At 35.5% G+C, this 14835-nt stretch overlaps 1 protein-coding gene across 3 annotated transcripts in view; it reads right to left on the reverse strand.

The window, feature by feature from the left end:
• The window catches only part of LOC145678584 (acetylcholine receptor subunit alpha-like), a 730942-nt gene that overhangs the window by 248939 nt on the left and 467168 nt on the right, over positions 1-14835 (reverse strand). For all 3 annotated transcript variants that reach the window (XM_081748902.1, XM_081748901.1, XM_081748903.1), the window contains exon 4: positions 6189-6233. In XM_081748902.1, coding sequence (XP_081605028.1) covers positions 6189-6233 — 45 coding nt within the window. The remainder of the gene's footprint in view (positions 1-6188; positions 6234-14835) is intronic.

Raw genomic sequence — 14835 nt, forward strand, 5'->3', positions numbered from 1 at the left:
ACAATGTATTGGCCGTCTGTCTCTATTGCGTTATTGTTGCGGTAGACAAACCCCAAAATTTGGATGTTTGTGATATTATAGCGCCTTTAGTATGGAACACTGAATAATAAATTATATCGTCAATTTTATCATTATTGTTTATATTATATCGTTATGATCAAATTCATACGCATAACAATCTGAACTTACATACATTCACTTCTTGTTTCACAGGAGAAGAGTATGTTTTTCACTAGCACAAACTAAATACGAATCAGTAATTGTTAAAACGTCAGTCACTATTTTAAGGACTATAATATTTACTACTTTTAAGGAATCTGTATGGATACAGTTAACATTTACTGATTTAATGACGTGTTTTCTAGGGATGGCCAGAACCGGTTCCTGGTGGAACCGGTTTTCGGGTCTGAACGGATCCCGTTCTAGAAGATCCCGTTCCGGAACCGGTTTTTCAGATCCGGGTTTGAAACCGTTTTTTCGGATCCAGGTCTGGAACCGGTACTTCGGATCCAGGTCTGGAACCGTTTCCGGAACCGGTTCTGAAAACCAGATCTCCAAGAACCGGTTCCTCGTGGAACCGGTTCCGCTGGAACCGAAACTTTGTGACCATCCCTACGCTAAACCCGAGCTGCTGCCAGGCTGTGAACAGTGTGCTAGATGAATTGGTGGAAGCGACAGGCAGGCGCCCAGGCGGCGGCCGCTTGTCTCATTTGGCTAAATAAACTGGGTAACTGGCAAACTCATTGGCTAAACAAGCAAACTGGCCAACTCATTTGGCTAAACACCCACTTGTGGACCAAATTTTTTTTCTGGGGGTAGAAGCAGGTCTGGGGGAGAGCACAAATGCATGGTCCTTTCTGCAGTGTTTTGAAGGTGAACTTTGTGCCTCCTTAACGGGTCTTTGGGGGCTTTCAAATCCAGGTCTGGAGCCGGTTCCTAAGATCCGGTTCTGGAATCGGGTTTTCAGATCCAGATCTGGAACAACCGGTTCCTCGTGGAACCGGCTCCGCCGGAACCGGAACTTTGTGGCCATCCCTAGTGTTTTCCTCATTCCTGAATGTTGCCTTGGTAATGTTTCAACTTTAAAATGTAACATATTGACTGACGTTGTTTCAACAAATACCAATTTATATGGATGATATCAGGACCGCATTTTTAACTTCCAGATGGATTGATTACTAGATGAGGACTTCGTACTGAGAAAAATCCGTTATCCGGACAGCGGAATATTGTACAAATATTCGGAATCCATAAGTTTACTACTGAAATCTGTACGGAGCATGCGTTATCAATATACTGCATAGTACTGCCTCTTTTCCTCTTAGACGTTACATCATGCACTGCAGGATATCTGACATCTAGCAATCTTTCATATACTGCATACTTACATGTATGTTACTTACGTCAGGTATTTGTTATATACATCCATCTGTATGTGAGATCCAGACCGTCTATATAGATTTCCTTGTTTCATAGATGGAACACTTATACAGAAAGTGTTATGAAACATGCGTATTATGAAACAAACGTACGTTAAGTCCAAAAAGTATAGGATTTATGCATGTAACCTAATGTTTTTACGTATGCCTCATGCGTTTTTTTTCTCTGTTGCGTCCAATATTAAATGAAAATGCAACGTTGTCTTTTACCGGATGATGGATAAATTTTGTACGAGTATGGTGTATGGGGACATGTTTGAAATGAGGGCTGGCCACCTACACGTTAGCGTAAAAGACAGTATCATCATTCACTTATGTTGCTGCTAATGGTAAATGGTAACGGCGCATTTTCATTTAACATTGGTAGCATTAAAGAGTGTACAGCCCAAACGACTCGTCCGATGTAAAAAAAAATCCTTCACTTTAAATTGAACACATCAGATTTGGAAACGGTTTTCCCTCTTACATTTTGTTGTAACTGATAATAACCGAGTTACGCTGAGGTAGGGGACTTTAGAGACACCCTGTATATAAAGATTAATTGATTGAAGTTTAACGTTTGTTTACAATATCTAAGCTATATCAGGCAAAATCTTCTGACTGTATACTGTACTGTATTGATTTTTGCTTGAGAATTGAATTCCCAATAAATCTTATTTTTATTTCTACTTAACAGCGATGCGTATTGAACAGACGCGGTAGACATATACAAACTCTATATAAAACATATTATTTTACTTGGTCACAGACTGAACGGTAATAAAATCCATTTTTCTTTATATTCGTATCTAGTTACATTTTTTATAAATTTCGCGATCAACTTCCTGAGGTTTTTGAATCTACTCTTTCAATTGTGGCCTGAGAGACTACTGCCAACAAAAGGTAGAACAAACTACGAGACTATAATGGGAATAATAAGAGAAATGAATAAGAAACACAAGAAGAAAAGAGAGAAAGAGTTAAGAGGAAAGGAAACGAGAATTGACCATCCATTAAAACGTCAACGAGATGACTGACTAAAGAACAGAAAGAAAGGAAGTTCCTTTTTTTCCCTTTTGTTTCATCCTTTTGAAATTGTGCTGGTGTCTAGAATCGATTTTGGAGAGTTCAGTGACTCGGAAAGTAAGTGAAGAGACTGTCGTAAGATGATAGCAGAATGAAGAGTTCTTTCACACATTTAGTTACATCTTAGAAAAGACGGAACCAAAATAAACGACCAGGAGAGTCTTTCTCACTCACATACAAAGCTTTCTTTTGTCGTCGCACTATTCTTAAGTAGAGATGGTGAACACTTTTTGCTGTTAAACAGTACCTGCTAGTTTTCTTTTGTGAAGCGGGTAATAGGATTACGAGTTATCATGGAACTTTCAAGCTTGAAACATTTTTATTAAACGATATTGGTATTTCATCACTTAGTATGTGCTTGTATTTACTTGTATGTGATTAAGAGCGCGCTTACGGGTTAAGGTCCATCAGGTCCGAATCCCAAATGTTTGTAATCCCTTTTAAATAATATATTTGAAATGAAAATGAAATATTTCAGTTTAACGTCTCACGATTATGCCCCTTTAGACTAAGGGAGACGATGATTAAGGCAAGTGAATGATGATCTAAGAATTGGTGGAATGAAAAAATGGGAGGAAACGGGATTACCCCGACAAAACCCACGGACATAATGATGTCCACTAGGGATGCGCACGAGACAAGATTTGTGGTTGTCTCGTCTCGAAAATGTGCTGTAAAAGTTATGTCTCGACTCGAAAAATGTATATTTCTCTATTGGAAGAGCCGTGTCTCGACTCGAATTTTGTCAGGAAAATCCTGTCTCGACTCGTCTCGTGCGCACCCGTAATGTCCACCACAAACTTACTTGGCCGGGGTTGGAACCAGTGACCCCATGCACCGCAAATAAACGCTCTAAATAATACATTTGTTTTTTATATGCACCAAAGGCGCGCACACAAAAGGAGGAGTGACTCAGTCTGGATTTTCTAGTTTTAACCCCCCCTCCAAAAACATCTGGGTGCATGCATGGAACTAGATGTATGGAAACAAATTACAGAAAAGTAGAAATATTTATTTGTACATAAAGGACTAGTGCTTATTACTTATGGCGGCGATAAGAGTTCTGAATATGTCATAGTATCGGAAGTAGGTGGGTGTAAAGAATTGTTTACCTTTTATCTTTTCCGATACCGGGGTCAATCGTTCGATTTCCGGTCAAATAATATTGTGATGGACAACTCGTGTCAGTCGGGGTACTCCTGTTTCCTTCCACAGACTAATTTCATCAGTTGTTTCATCATTATTCACTTCCCTTAATCATCCGTCTCCCTTAGCCTAAAGGACATAATCATGGGACGTTAAACTGGAAAATATCATGATTTCATTTTGTTTTTTCATTTACAGACGACTAGATGGAACCACTCAGACAGTGGAGAACGAAAGAACGACCAGCTTCTTTCTCTATAGATAGCTCAAAAGGATAAGAAGGATATTAAAATAAGTAATAACAGTAAAAATTGAAATCAGATTTAGGTACACCACGTTAACAGGAATTTATTTCGTGAATAATGGAAAACTAGAAAAGAACTTCAGATGATGTTGCAAATTACTTGTGTGTAACTAGAAAGCGCAGTGAGTTTTTCGAACTACTAATGATAGTATTAAACCTTACTGAGCTGAGGTCAACTAGATTCTTACAAAAATTCTTATACTAAACATGTAATAAAATGGTAATTATTAAAGATTTAATTTTATACTCACACATCATGCTTAATTACTAACTCATTTTTATATATAAAGCTCAATTTGTTCGTAGGTTTGTATGTTTATCCTTTATACAAATTGACGCCTTTGGCTTGGTATAGTTCGAGGTAATTTCAGGGAAGAGACAATAGGATACACAGAATTTTTAAAAACTACATCTTAATGGGGGAAGGGTGTTCAAAAATTATAGAATATTTAAGTGGTCCCTTAAGTTAGACAATCGAAATGACTCTAATATATTCAAGGTTGCATACCATTCAACTCGTACAAGAACTTGCACTTCTGCTGTTATATTCTAGTAGAAAATTCATTTTTCGTATTTCTTTCTGTTATACGCTAGATAACATTCAATTCAGTCTACTGCACAGCGGTACACCTTTCGAGAAACATTTAATCAACTGCTGTACATTTCTTAGTAAAGAAAACGCTTAGTAGATGCAGTTAGTTTGTCTTACGCTCTAGTTTCTGGTTCTTTACCCAATAGAGCGCATTTTATGTGACACAAAACAGCAAGATTTCCAAGAGAAACTAGTAAACAACTTTGATCCCTTGTGAGTAGTGAAAACTCAGAAACTGCAAATAAACGCTTCTCATTTTATACTATATATATATATATATATATATATATATATATATATATATACGTCATGAATGTTATTCACGTAACACTGTAAAGAGCGAGTGAGCAAATTAGCATACCCCAAGGCAGAAAGACCATAAATGGAAGGCCTTTAAGCATTAACTGCTGTAGGCTATTTTTTGTGGTTCAATGACTCTCACAAGGAAAATGGAAAAGGTTGCAAAAGTCGTAAATAATTTTTCAATAGCTTACAGTTTAAGTTGGCCTACTAACTAAATATATAACTTGAATTCAAAATTGCTATTAACTTTCTGTGGTTAAAAGATTAAAGTATGATTGATTATTTTGACTCCTGGTAGGGCTTACGCTGAGAAAAATAAGCGGTATCCTAGTGTAGGTTAATTTCCAAGTTGACTGCTAGAACCAGTTAATAATTTGCAACAACCCTTCTGAGATAAAAAGGTTAATTTTACGAGGTCACCGGTAATCAATCGAATAAGGTTATTGGAAAATAAGTAGAAACAATACATTGTTTGGTTGTTATTAACTTATAAAGTAGGTTGGAAGAAGGTAACCAATTCAAGAAGTTTAATTTAATTAAAAACACTCGATTGTTATCAAGTGATTTTCACACAAGGTAAATTTAACCCTCTAGAACTGTTTACTGATAACACTACATTACTAGAAGCACAAACACCAAAGTCGCCATTTGCAATTTTACGAAAGAAAAGTTTTAACAATTGTGAATACGTCCGATGGAACAGAAAAACAGTTATTAAAATGTGGATTCTACATGAATTAACAGAGAAATGTGAAGGAAATTTCATTTACGAAAGTTTATGCACTTTCTAATATTTCAAAGAATATATTCTGACGAGTCATGGCTGTAGTACAACTGTGATACATCCAAGAGACACTCCACGGACACTCCACTTTGGTGTGTAGGTGAGTACAATAAGCTAAAGATTTTTATTTGTTTTCAAAATTTTGTAACATAAGGTTATTTCCTTTTTAAAATAAGCAATTCATTTGTAATAGCTTCCACATATTTCGAATATCTTCGAATACTTCCTCTATTTTATAACTCTTAATCACGAATTACTGTATGACGAAATGTAGTTCAAAGTTTATGTCGTCCAATTTTCCTTATACTAACACAAGAAACATCATATATTCAGGAAAAGAATAGGAGCATACTGATAACTTCTTCACATTAGAAAATTTTCAAATATTTATTTTTAAACTACAGTAAGAAGTATTGATCTATGACAAAACTTTACATGGGTAGAAATTTAAAATGTGATTTGTGGACACATGCTAATTATATGTATATTGTTTAAAAAAATTAAAAGAACTTCTAGTTATAATTGCATTTAAAGTAAAAACCAGTTTACACTTACCTGTTCTACCCAGAGATTAGTTGTCATGATTTGATTTTTCAAATTCTGTAAACGAAAAGAATACAATTATTTTCATCTCTTCCAACGTATACAATGCATATGAAATAGATTGCAATATGATTATAAAAAGAACATCCATTCATCCATTTGAAATAACAGAATAATGGTTGCTAAGCAACAACTGTTTCTCTTTTAAATTATATATATTTTTGTAAACAACATTTGTTACTATATTACCAGAATGTAATTATGTTATCAGTTTACAAATATAAAATTTTAAAATAACATCAAAATCTTAATTTAGAGGTTATTCTTTTTAATTAATGTTATATTGTATTTGTAATGAGAGTCACCAAACTTTCGTAATGAATAGCTTCTTTAGACATAACAAAAGATAGTATTAATCTCAAAACCCTTGCCTATACATACATACGAAGATGTTGAAGATGAGCGTAACTTGTTTATAAAACAACAACTAAAACCATATAAGTAACAAAGGGAGATTGACATACTATACATAAGATTTTTCCTAAAGAATATATTGAAGCAAAGTGCATTATCTGAATAGCGAACTGTATAGGGTTCTTCATTACTGAAGATATTTTCAAAAATAAAGATTAAGGACTTGAAAACATTTTCCATTTTGCAATACTATTAAATTTTGAAGCTCTGTTCCGTTCCCTGCAATGTTAGGCAACTAGCTTCTTTACAGAGTTATTTGGGTTGCATATGAACAAGGTGTTCAAAGAAATTCTTAAATACAGTGGCCGTCATAAATTAAGCAACAAAAACAAAATGTTCAATTAAAAGAGAAATGAAGGTGGTTGCTTGGTGAAATGCAGAGAAAATGGACGTCATAATACAAAGAGCATTGACGAATAATCGGGGAAAGATTCTGCGGAAGAACTAGCGATTATGCTGCACTCACAGTACTTCGTAAAGTTCTAGGTATGGGCGAGGACTACATGAGCTCACAGAATTGTTAGCTGACAGTGTGTATAGAGTGCAGAGGCAAGTCTAATGGAGTGAAATAGAGGAATATGGCAACGAGACATCATTTGGCAGATGAATTACGCTGGCGTGCCATCAGTAGATTGGAAGCAAGGCAGCGTCAGGCCGCCGTGGCCCGGTGGCTCAATGTCGATAGAGCAGTGGTCACAAGGTTATGGAGCAAGTTCAAGAGAACACAAAATGCTTCGAGAAGTTACAGTGGTGGTCATACTGGTCTGTATGTTCTCCAGCGTGGCACAATGACAGCTTAGCGATATAGGGAAGATGTTCTGGATCGTCGCATTGTACCCCTCGCACGTACCAGGGTTAGGGAGTTATTCTACAGGAGGTTAATACTCGTCCCCATTGAGCACAGCTCGCCGATCAGTACTTGGAGCAACACCATATTCAACGAATGGAGGACCATCGAGGTCTCCGGACCTTAACTCGATCGAACTTACGTGGGATGCTCTAGGGCGATGCATTGCAAGCCTTGTACTTCCTACACAAACTCTCCAAGATTTTCAGCGGGTTCTTCGTCAACAATAGACCCAGATACCAAAGGAGCTGGTGCAAATACTTAATACCAGCATGAGACGACGTCGTGAATCCTGTATTGTTATGTGCGGTGATCATATCGCTTATTAGTGTCAGCAAACCATCTTTTTGCAGGCTTCAGGGTTTCTCAGTTTCAGTGATATCTACGTTCAGCATATTTTTCCCCCACGACTGCACTTTCATTTGGTAGTTTTCCTTGTATGGCGAAAATAGATGCTTCTTTAATTTCAATAACATTTTGCTCACCAGAATGCGTTTACTTCCCTTATACACCTGAGTATCCATTGTTACTTAATTTATGACGGCAATGTATTTCTTTTTACCAAAACCCTTTTTATACACTTATTTCTGATTTGATTTGAAATTACTTTAGCCCGTCAAACAGCGAGGCTGTATGAGACGTGTACTTACAATTTAACGTGTGATCGGAACCACATGATATACTTACACTTATGTCCAAAACTTAAGATATGTGAATTTTAAGAAGTAATTCTTATGTCATTTTGATTCGGCGAACGCTAGACATTGGGCTGGCAACCCATTCGACGACACAGGCGCCTTCTATGATTACAATAACACGAAGAACGTCAGTAACAGAACAAACTTGTAATCAGTTATTTGCGGTTTTCGGAGTGTGCAGAGTATACCGGACATAGTGAACATTTTGTCACATTTGTTTTGCTCACATTATTGTCTAGCAAAACCACATGATTTATGTAATGCGCGGTTGGATCATCACAGATTAGAAATATGCCACACTCAAGAGGGTGTGATTAGAATTATAAATGTTCCTCGTAGTGTTGTGTCGGGACTCTGGAATAGTTTCCTGTCTAATGGAAACATTGAAAGACAGTATAGTGGAGGACGTGGACATGCAACAACGTTACTTGAGAATCGTCTTCTGGTCTCAAATGCCCAATGAAGACCAACGAGCACAGCAGGTACTAGCTCGAGACCTTGTGAGACCCAGGTATCACGTCTAACTGTATACATAGATGTATACGAATCGTATACACGCTGACACGCCACGTGCATTATCCTCACACAACAGTTTCAGGTACACTTAAAGTGGTTTATTGGCAAAAGTGAGTAAATTCCAGAACAGTGTAATAGTAATTCTTCAGTGATGAGCCACGATTCAGTTTGAACAGTGATTATCACTGTGTGTTTCTTTAAAAGACACCAGTAGCACGGCGTCAATACCAAAATTTTTGTTGAAAGGGACAGGCTTGGTGTCAGGATAGAAAGCGTCATCATGTTAGGGGCCCGTACACAATTTCATGATTTCAGCAGTTGATATATACTGAAACATTATCCTTGAACAGCATATCCGACTGTTCTGAGATGCATACCAAACTGAATTTCGGTTTATAGATGATAATGCGCATTGATGGAGAATTACCTGCAGCTGAAGACATCACGAAATCTCGAGTGGCCAGCGCAGCCACCGGACCTCATTACCATTGATAAAGCATGGGATGTCCTCGGACGACGGATTGAAACCTATCACTTCCACCTCGGCCAATTGTTGAATCGCACAGGTGTTTGTGCAAGAGTGCATGCTTTATTATAAAAGCTGTTTGATGGTCTAATCTGTAGTATCGGTGTACAATGTGCAGCCTGCATAATTGTTTGTGGTAATCACACCCATGTTGAACAATTCTGCCAACAAAAATCTGAACTTATGATGACCAACAGATGGTGATCTACATGACCTAAATGTATTCAATCAGACTTTTCAACGTTCATGTGCCACTGTAACCATTTGTTTTGCCCACAAGTATCTGTTCGATGCTGTTGAACAATCAGAATCGTTTTTGTACCAATTGCTCATGATTTGCTTTGTTATCTACATATTCCTTTACTCTTTAAACATGAGTGTATTTACTCTGATCGTATATTTGTCCATCCATAAGATATAAAATGTATAAAACTACTACTTGATTGACAGGATGAATGTTGGTTAGAATGCAGAGTCAAAAGTTAGGAATTGATTGAGAATATATTTAAACTGGAAGTTTTAGGAATTAATCATTTCCGATTTTAGTGTTGATCAATATAGAATAAACACTAGAATAGATAGAGGGAGGGAGGTTTCTGCGATCAATTACGCGTCACAACAATACATTCCATCTCCACCCTTAACTCTCTATTAAAATCAGAAACGATAGAAATCTATTAGAACTACCAATTTTAATATTGATCTACATGCAGCAAAAACGATGAGAAATAGCAAGAATTGTTTCGTTTGCTTCCGCTTCATTCTTAACCGTTTATCCAAACTGAAAATTGCAGAAGTCGATCATTTCCAGTTTCATCGTTCATTGCTTTAGAGTAAAAACGGTAATAGAAAACAAGAAGCGGTTTTGTGTCACCGACAATTAAGTGTTCCAAGAATAATTTCCATTTCCAACCCAATCTCTTTATTAACGCCGGAAGTGGTAGAAATATACAGCTGCTTCCGGTTTCAATGTAAATTGAGAAAATATCATGCCATACAAACGAAACTCTCTCGCCTGGTGTACACGTGGCACTGTTACTTGCCATCAAACCACGGATCCCCTTTTTCGTTTTACTTTGAGCAAAAATAGGGGATTAAAAAGAATGGTGTTCATGATACAAAAGTGAAATTCATCTTTTGAATGGATTTACGCGTTTCATAGCGAAATAGTTATTTTTGTATCTCCTACACACCGAAGTAGTGCTTTCTTTGAGGTCTATCTGTCTGTTCGTTCCCGTCTAAAGGGACTTTAACATATCTAGACCAAAGGTTAAACTTACGGATTTTTTTCAATTTTATTCAAATTAAAATAAATAAACATTTTATTAAGATCCCTATAATATGCCATTAACCATGATAAAGTCCACTTTGTTCATTGAGTTGAGAACTTCTCGGACGATTTTCCCGAAAACAACATAAGCAATTTTGTTCATAGTCCATAAATATTTTGTCAATAACCCTTCATACAGGATGAATCTATATCTTATGAAATAATCAACAAGAGGAAATTTTCTTTTAGAGATGAGTTTTTCGGAGGATTTTTTCACTGTGTTGAGCTTATATTGTTCTTATCTCATAAATAGATGCCCCATTCACTATGTAATAAATAATATATTTGCATTTTTCGCTAGAAAAGTTATAAGAAATATGATTAACAATTGTGATTAGTTATTTTTGAACGCTCTTTTTCAAAAGAAATTAAGATGATTTTATTCATATTTCATAAATGATCGTTTTATTAAAAACAATAATACGACGTGTGGCATAATTTGTTAACCATGAAAAAGTCTACAACGGGTATTTTACTCTTGGATCTGATTTGTTTTGAACGATTTGTTCAAAAGCTGTTCAGTTAACTTTGTTATTATTCTGTAAATAAATATTTAATTAAAATCCTACAATAATTTGTTAATAATTTCTCATTAAAGCTTCACAAATGCTAATTTTCTCTCAGGGTGAGTTTCCTTCGAACAAAACTTTACGGAAAAATCTATTATAATTTTGTCCACATTTTGTAAATAAATGTTTCCATGAGCTACTTCGTGGCTAAGCAGTTTGCGTACGCGCCTTTGGGAGACCCGGGTTCGATTCCCGGCGTGAGGTCATGTTGTTTGGAGTCCACGTTAATCGAGAAGGTTCCGTCTCATATAGCCTCTCTGTTGAAAGGGACGTTAAACTCAAAATCAACTCAATTCAACTTAAATGTCTTCATACTAAATGTAGAATGACATGATTTAGTTTAAGAAGTGAGAGCATGATAGGTTAGTGCGTTGACCCATACCTTTGGTTAGCATTGCAGGCTTATTTATCACCCACTTACGTAAGATAGGAATATGAATACAGTAATTGTTAGTCTTACTTACAGTTAATCTTAGCTGAATTTACGTAGCCTAGTCAATCTAAGACAATACATTATTTTTTGCTAACATACACGTAAATTTCAAGTGTTGTTATATATTGAAATATTGGACTTATTTACTGAGAAATAAACTCTACTCTTTGACACTACAGGAGAAAACGATATTTAAATATTGGCAACAGGAAACATGAAGTAAAGTTTTGAAAAGAAATGTTTAGATTTCTAATCAATATTGAGAAAGCTTTCTTATAACGAATCAAAAATTAATGTAACAAATGCATTTGAAAAAAGGAATCCTTATATATTCTCAGCTTTATACGTAACGTTAAGATCAAAGTTTATATAAAGAAGTTTTGTTCTAGTAGTTTGAAGGTGTTTGGTTTTCTGAATCCCTTCAGAGTGCGTAGGAACTTGTGTCATAAATATTGCATTTCGTCATTTCCATAAACAAGATGTTTTCATGTAGTCAATAACTGGCGGATTCCAGGTAACTTTTTGGCTTCCAACGTTGTTTATAGGCAATCGTGCACAGCCTTCATGCAATTTCTAGTTACGGAAATAGAAGCGAAATATGATGTGTGAAAACTGTATACCATCACACGTTAATAAATAATTTAGGATTTTAGAATATCTCCTACCCCTTCAAGCGTGTTTTTCCTTCTGTGTATACAAAAAATGAACCTTAGGATTAGTTAAAACAAATAAATCCTTTAGAAAGAAATTCTCAGCGTATATTGGCTAAGAGTTGTAACTTTTGACTAACATTTTTCAAGTTACTTTTCAAAGCTTTACTTGACGCACACTGTTGTCTAGATAGTTATCACTTTTTTCTTGTAAAGTCATTCAAAACTTTATTTGATGCACAGTGTTGTCTAAAGAGTTATCACTTTCTTTTCTTGTAGAGCCATTCAAACCTTTACTTAAAGCACAGTGTTGTCTAGAGAGTTATCACTATTTTCTTGTTGAGCAATTCAAAAATTTACTTGACGCACTCTCTTGTCTAGATAATAATCGCTATTTTCCTGCAGACCAATTCAAAGCTTTACCTGATGCACAGTGTTGTCTTAGATAGTTATTACTTTTTTCTAGAGATGCAAAAAACCGGCTTTTTTGAATCGATTTTTTTTTCACATAAAAAGCCGGCTTTTTTGGGAAAAAAACGAGAATTTTGGAAATTTTGTTTTTTTTTCATTTTCATGATTTTTCTATCTAAATAGCTTTCTTATAGCATATTCTATAGTTAGATAAGAATTTCATGACCTAAATGCGATATTTCGCTCTGAAATTCACCATCAAGATGGATGGAGCACATGTTTTACGAATTAAAGCTAACATGAAGAATGTAGTATTTGAGGCAATTTTAAAGGCTATTTAACTTTATTTTAACTTTTGAGTTATCGACATTTTTTTCTTCTCTAGATCATTTCAATTTGTCATCTGTGTTTCATTTCTAAGAGCTTAGTACTCCAGCTTCTAGCGCAAAAGTTAAACTCACGTTTTTCTATATATTCGTCAAAGCGTACTTTTTCAATATATCCGTCAAACCGTACTTCCACATTTGTGTTATACTGTAGCTGTGCAGTGATTTAGCAATAATTTTCCAGACACAACCTTGAATACCAATTTATACAAATAATCAGTAGCGGATTTAGAAAAGTACTTTAGGAAGGGTTTCTCTGATTGTTTCGTTTTCTAAAAAGTCCTAATTTTATTTGGGAGGTGCTTTAAGTTTATGAGTAAGGGCATAACTAATATTTCGTTTCAATTATATGTCTAGCAATAATCTTCCGGATCATTTTATACTGAGAATCAGTGGCGGATTTAGAAAAGTATTTTGGAAAGGGTTTTTCTTACTAATGTTTAGTTTTTTTAAACATTCGTAATTTGTATTTGATGGAAGCTTAAAGTTTATGAGTAAAGGCATAACTAATACATATTTCGTTTCTTGCAGACATTCCGTAACTTTGGGGAACAGGCTTCAGTCCAAAAGACCGCCCCCCCCCAACCTTCGCAAAAACCGTTACTGCTGATAATTAGTAATAATAACGATTTAAAAACAATAAGAAAGGATACGACCAACTCACAGTACACGCACTATTTCTACATTCACAGATGGAATTAAGAAAAGCTTTGCCAGAATGGTCGAATGCTGGGTTGAATCCCGAACTTCCCGATAGAAGCGCAAAAGCTAACCACTCAGTCATGTTTGTTGTGCAGTTGTATTTAGCTTAACTTAAATATATTCCGTAGTCCTTTTATTTTTTTGGGGGGGGGGGAGTTCCGTAATGATATGTTGAATCCATCTTGTTAAAAATTAAGAAAACTTGAGGATTGGGTAAACCGTGATGGTGGTTATATAAAACTTAACTGTAGAATTTCAAGAATATACAGAACCAAACGCTCTAGATGTGCAGCCTAATATTTCTCTTATGTTTTATTTTAATTTTATTTTGTTTCAAAAAGAGGGTATGGAATATTTTGGAGTAAAAATACAACATACAATTTTGCTATTTATTTGTGTATTTTTTAAAAAGAAGTGTTTACTTTTAGGGTTGGCTGGTTTACACCAACTTTTTTTTTAATATCTGGTTTAAACCAAAAAAAATAAAAAGAACGAAAAATGCGAATCCTGTAAACTTCATGGTGATGTTTCCACACATCAAACCACCTGCATTAGTTTTATTTCCTTTTCACCTTTTAATCAAGGTGTCCCATGTTCAATTCTCAGTCGAACCACAACCCTTCTTTCATGCGTAAACCAAGTAGCGGTTCGGATGTCACTTTAAGCGAAAGTCTTCTCCTTGATAACCTCGGTATTACGTAAAGATGTTAAGCCTAAACATACGAAACGAAACCAAATTGTATATTTCTGCATGCCTAAATGCCTGTTGTTTTATAAAGAAGCCAAGATTGCTTAAATATATTGATATGAATTGGCAAAATTTATCGATTGCCTAAGTAGCTTCCAACATTAGCTTGGATTGGACTTTCAATGATATCTACATACTAAATTTGTAATTTAATACCTCAGTTTTAACGTACTGATTGTGATACGTTGACCTTTAAATTTTACATGCAAAGCAATAACAGGATTTTCCCGTTATTGTTTTACATTTCAAGTAATGACGGGATTTTCCCGATGGCTAGGGCGGAAGCTTCTCAATTTAAGACATTTACTGACCGGACTTCTTTAATCTTATGGGACTTCTTCTAGCATAACCCCGCTGTTGCATAACAAC

This window comes from Thermobia domestica, chromosome 2 (assembly GCF_964235325.1).
Source record: "Thermobia domestica chromosome 2, izTheDome1.hap1.1, whole genome shotgun sequence".
Classification (NCBI taxonomy): Eukaryota; Metazoa; Arthropoda; class Insecta; order Zygentoma; family Lepismatidae; genus Thermobia; species Thermobia domestica.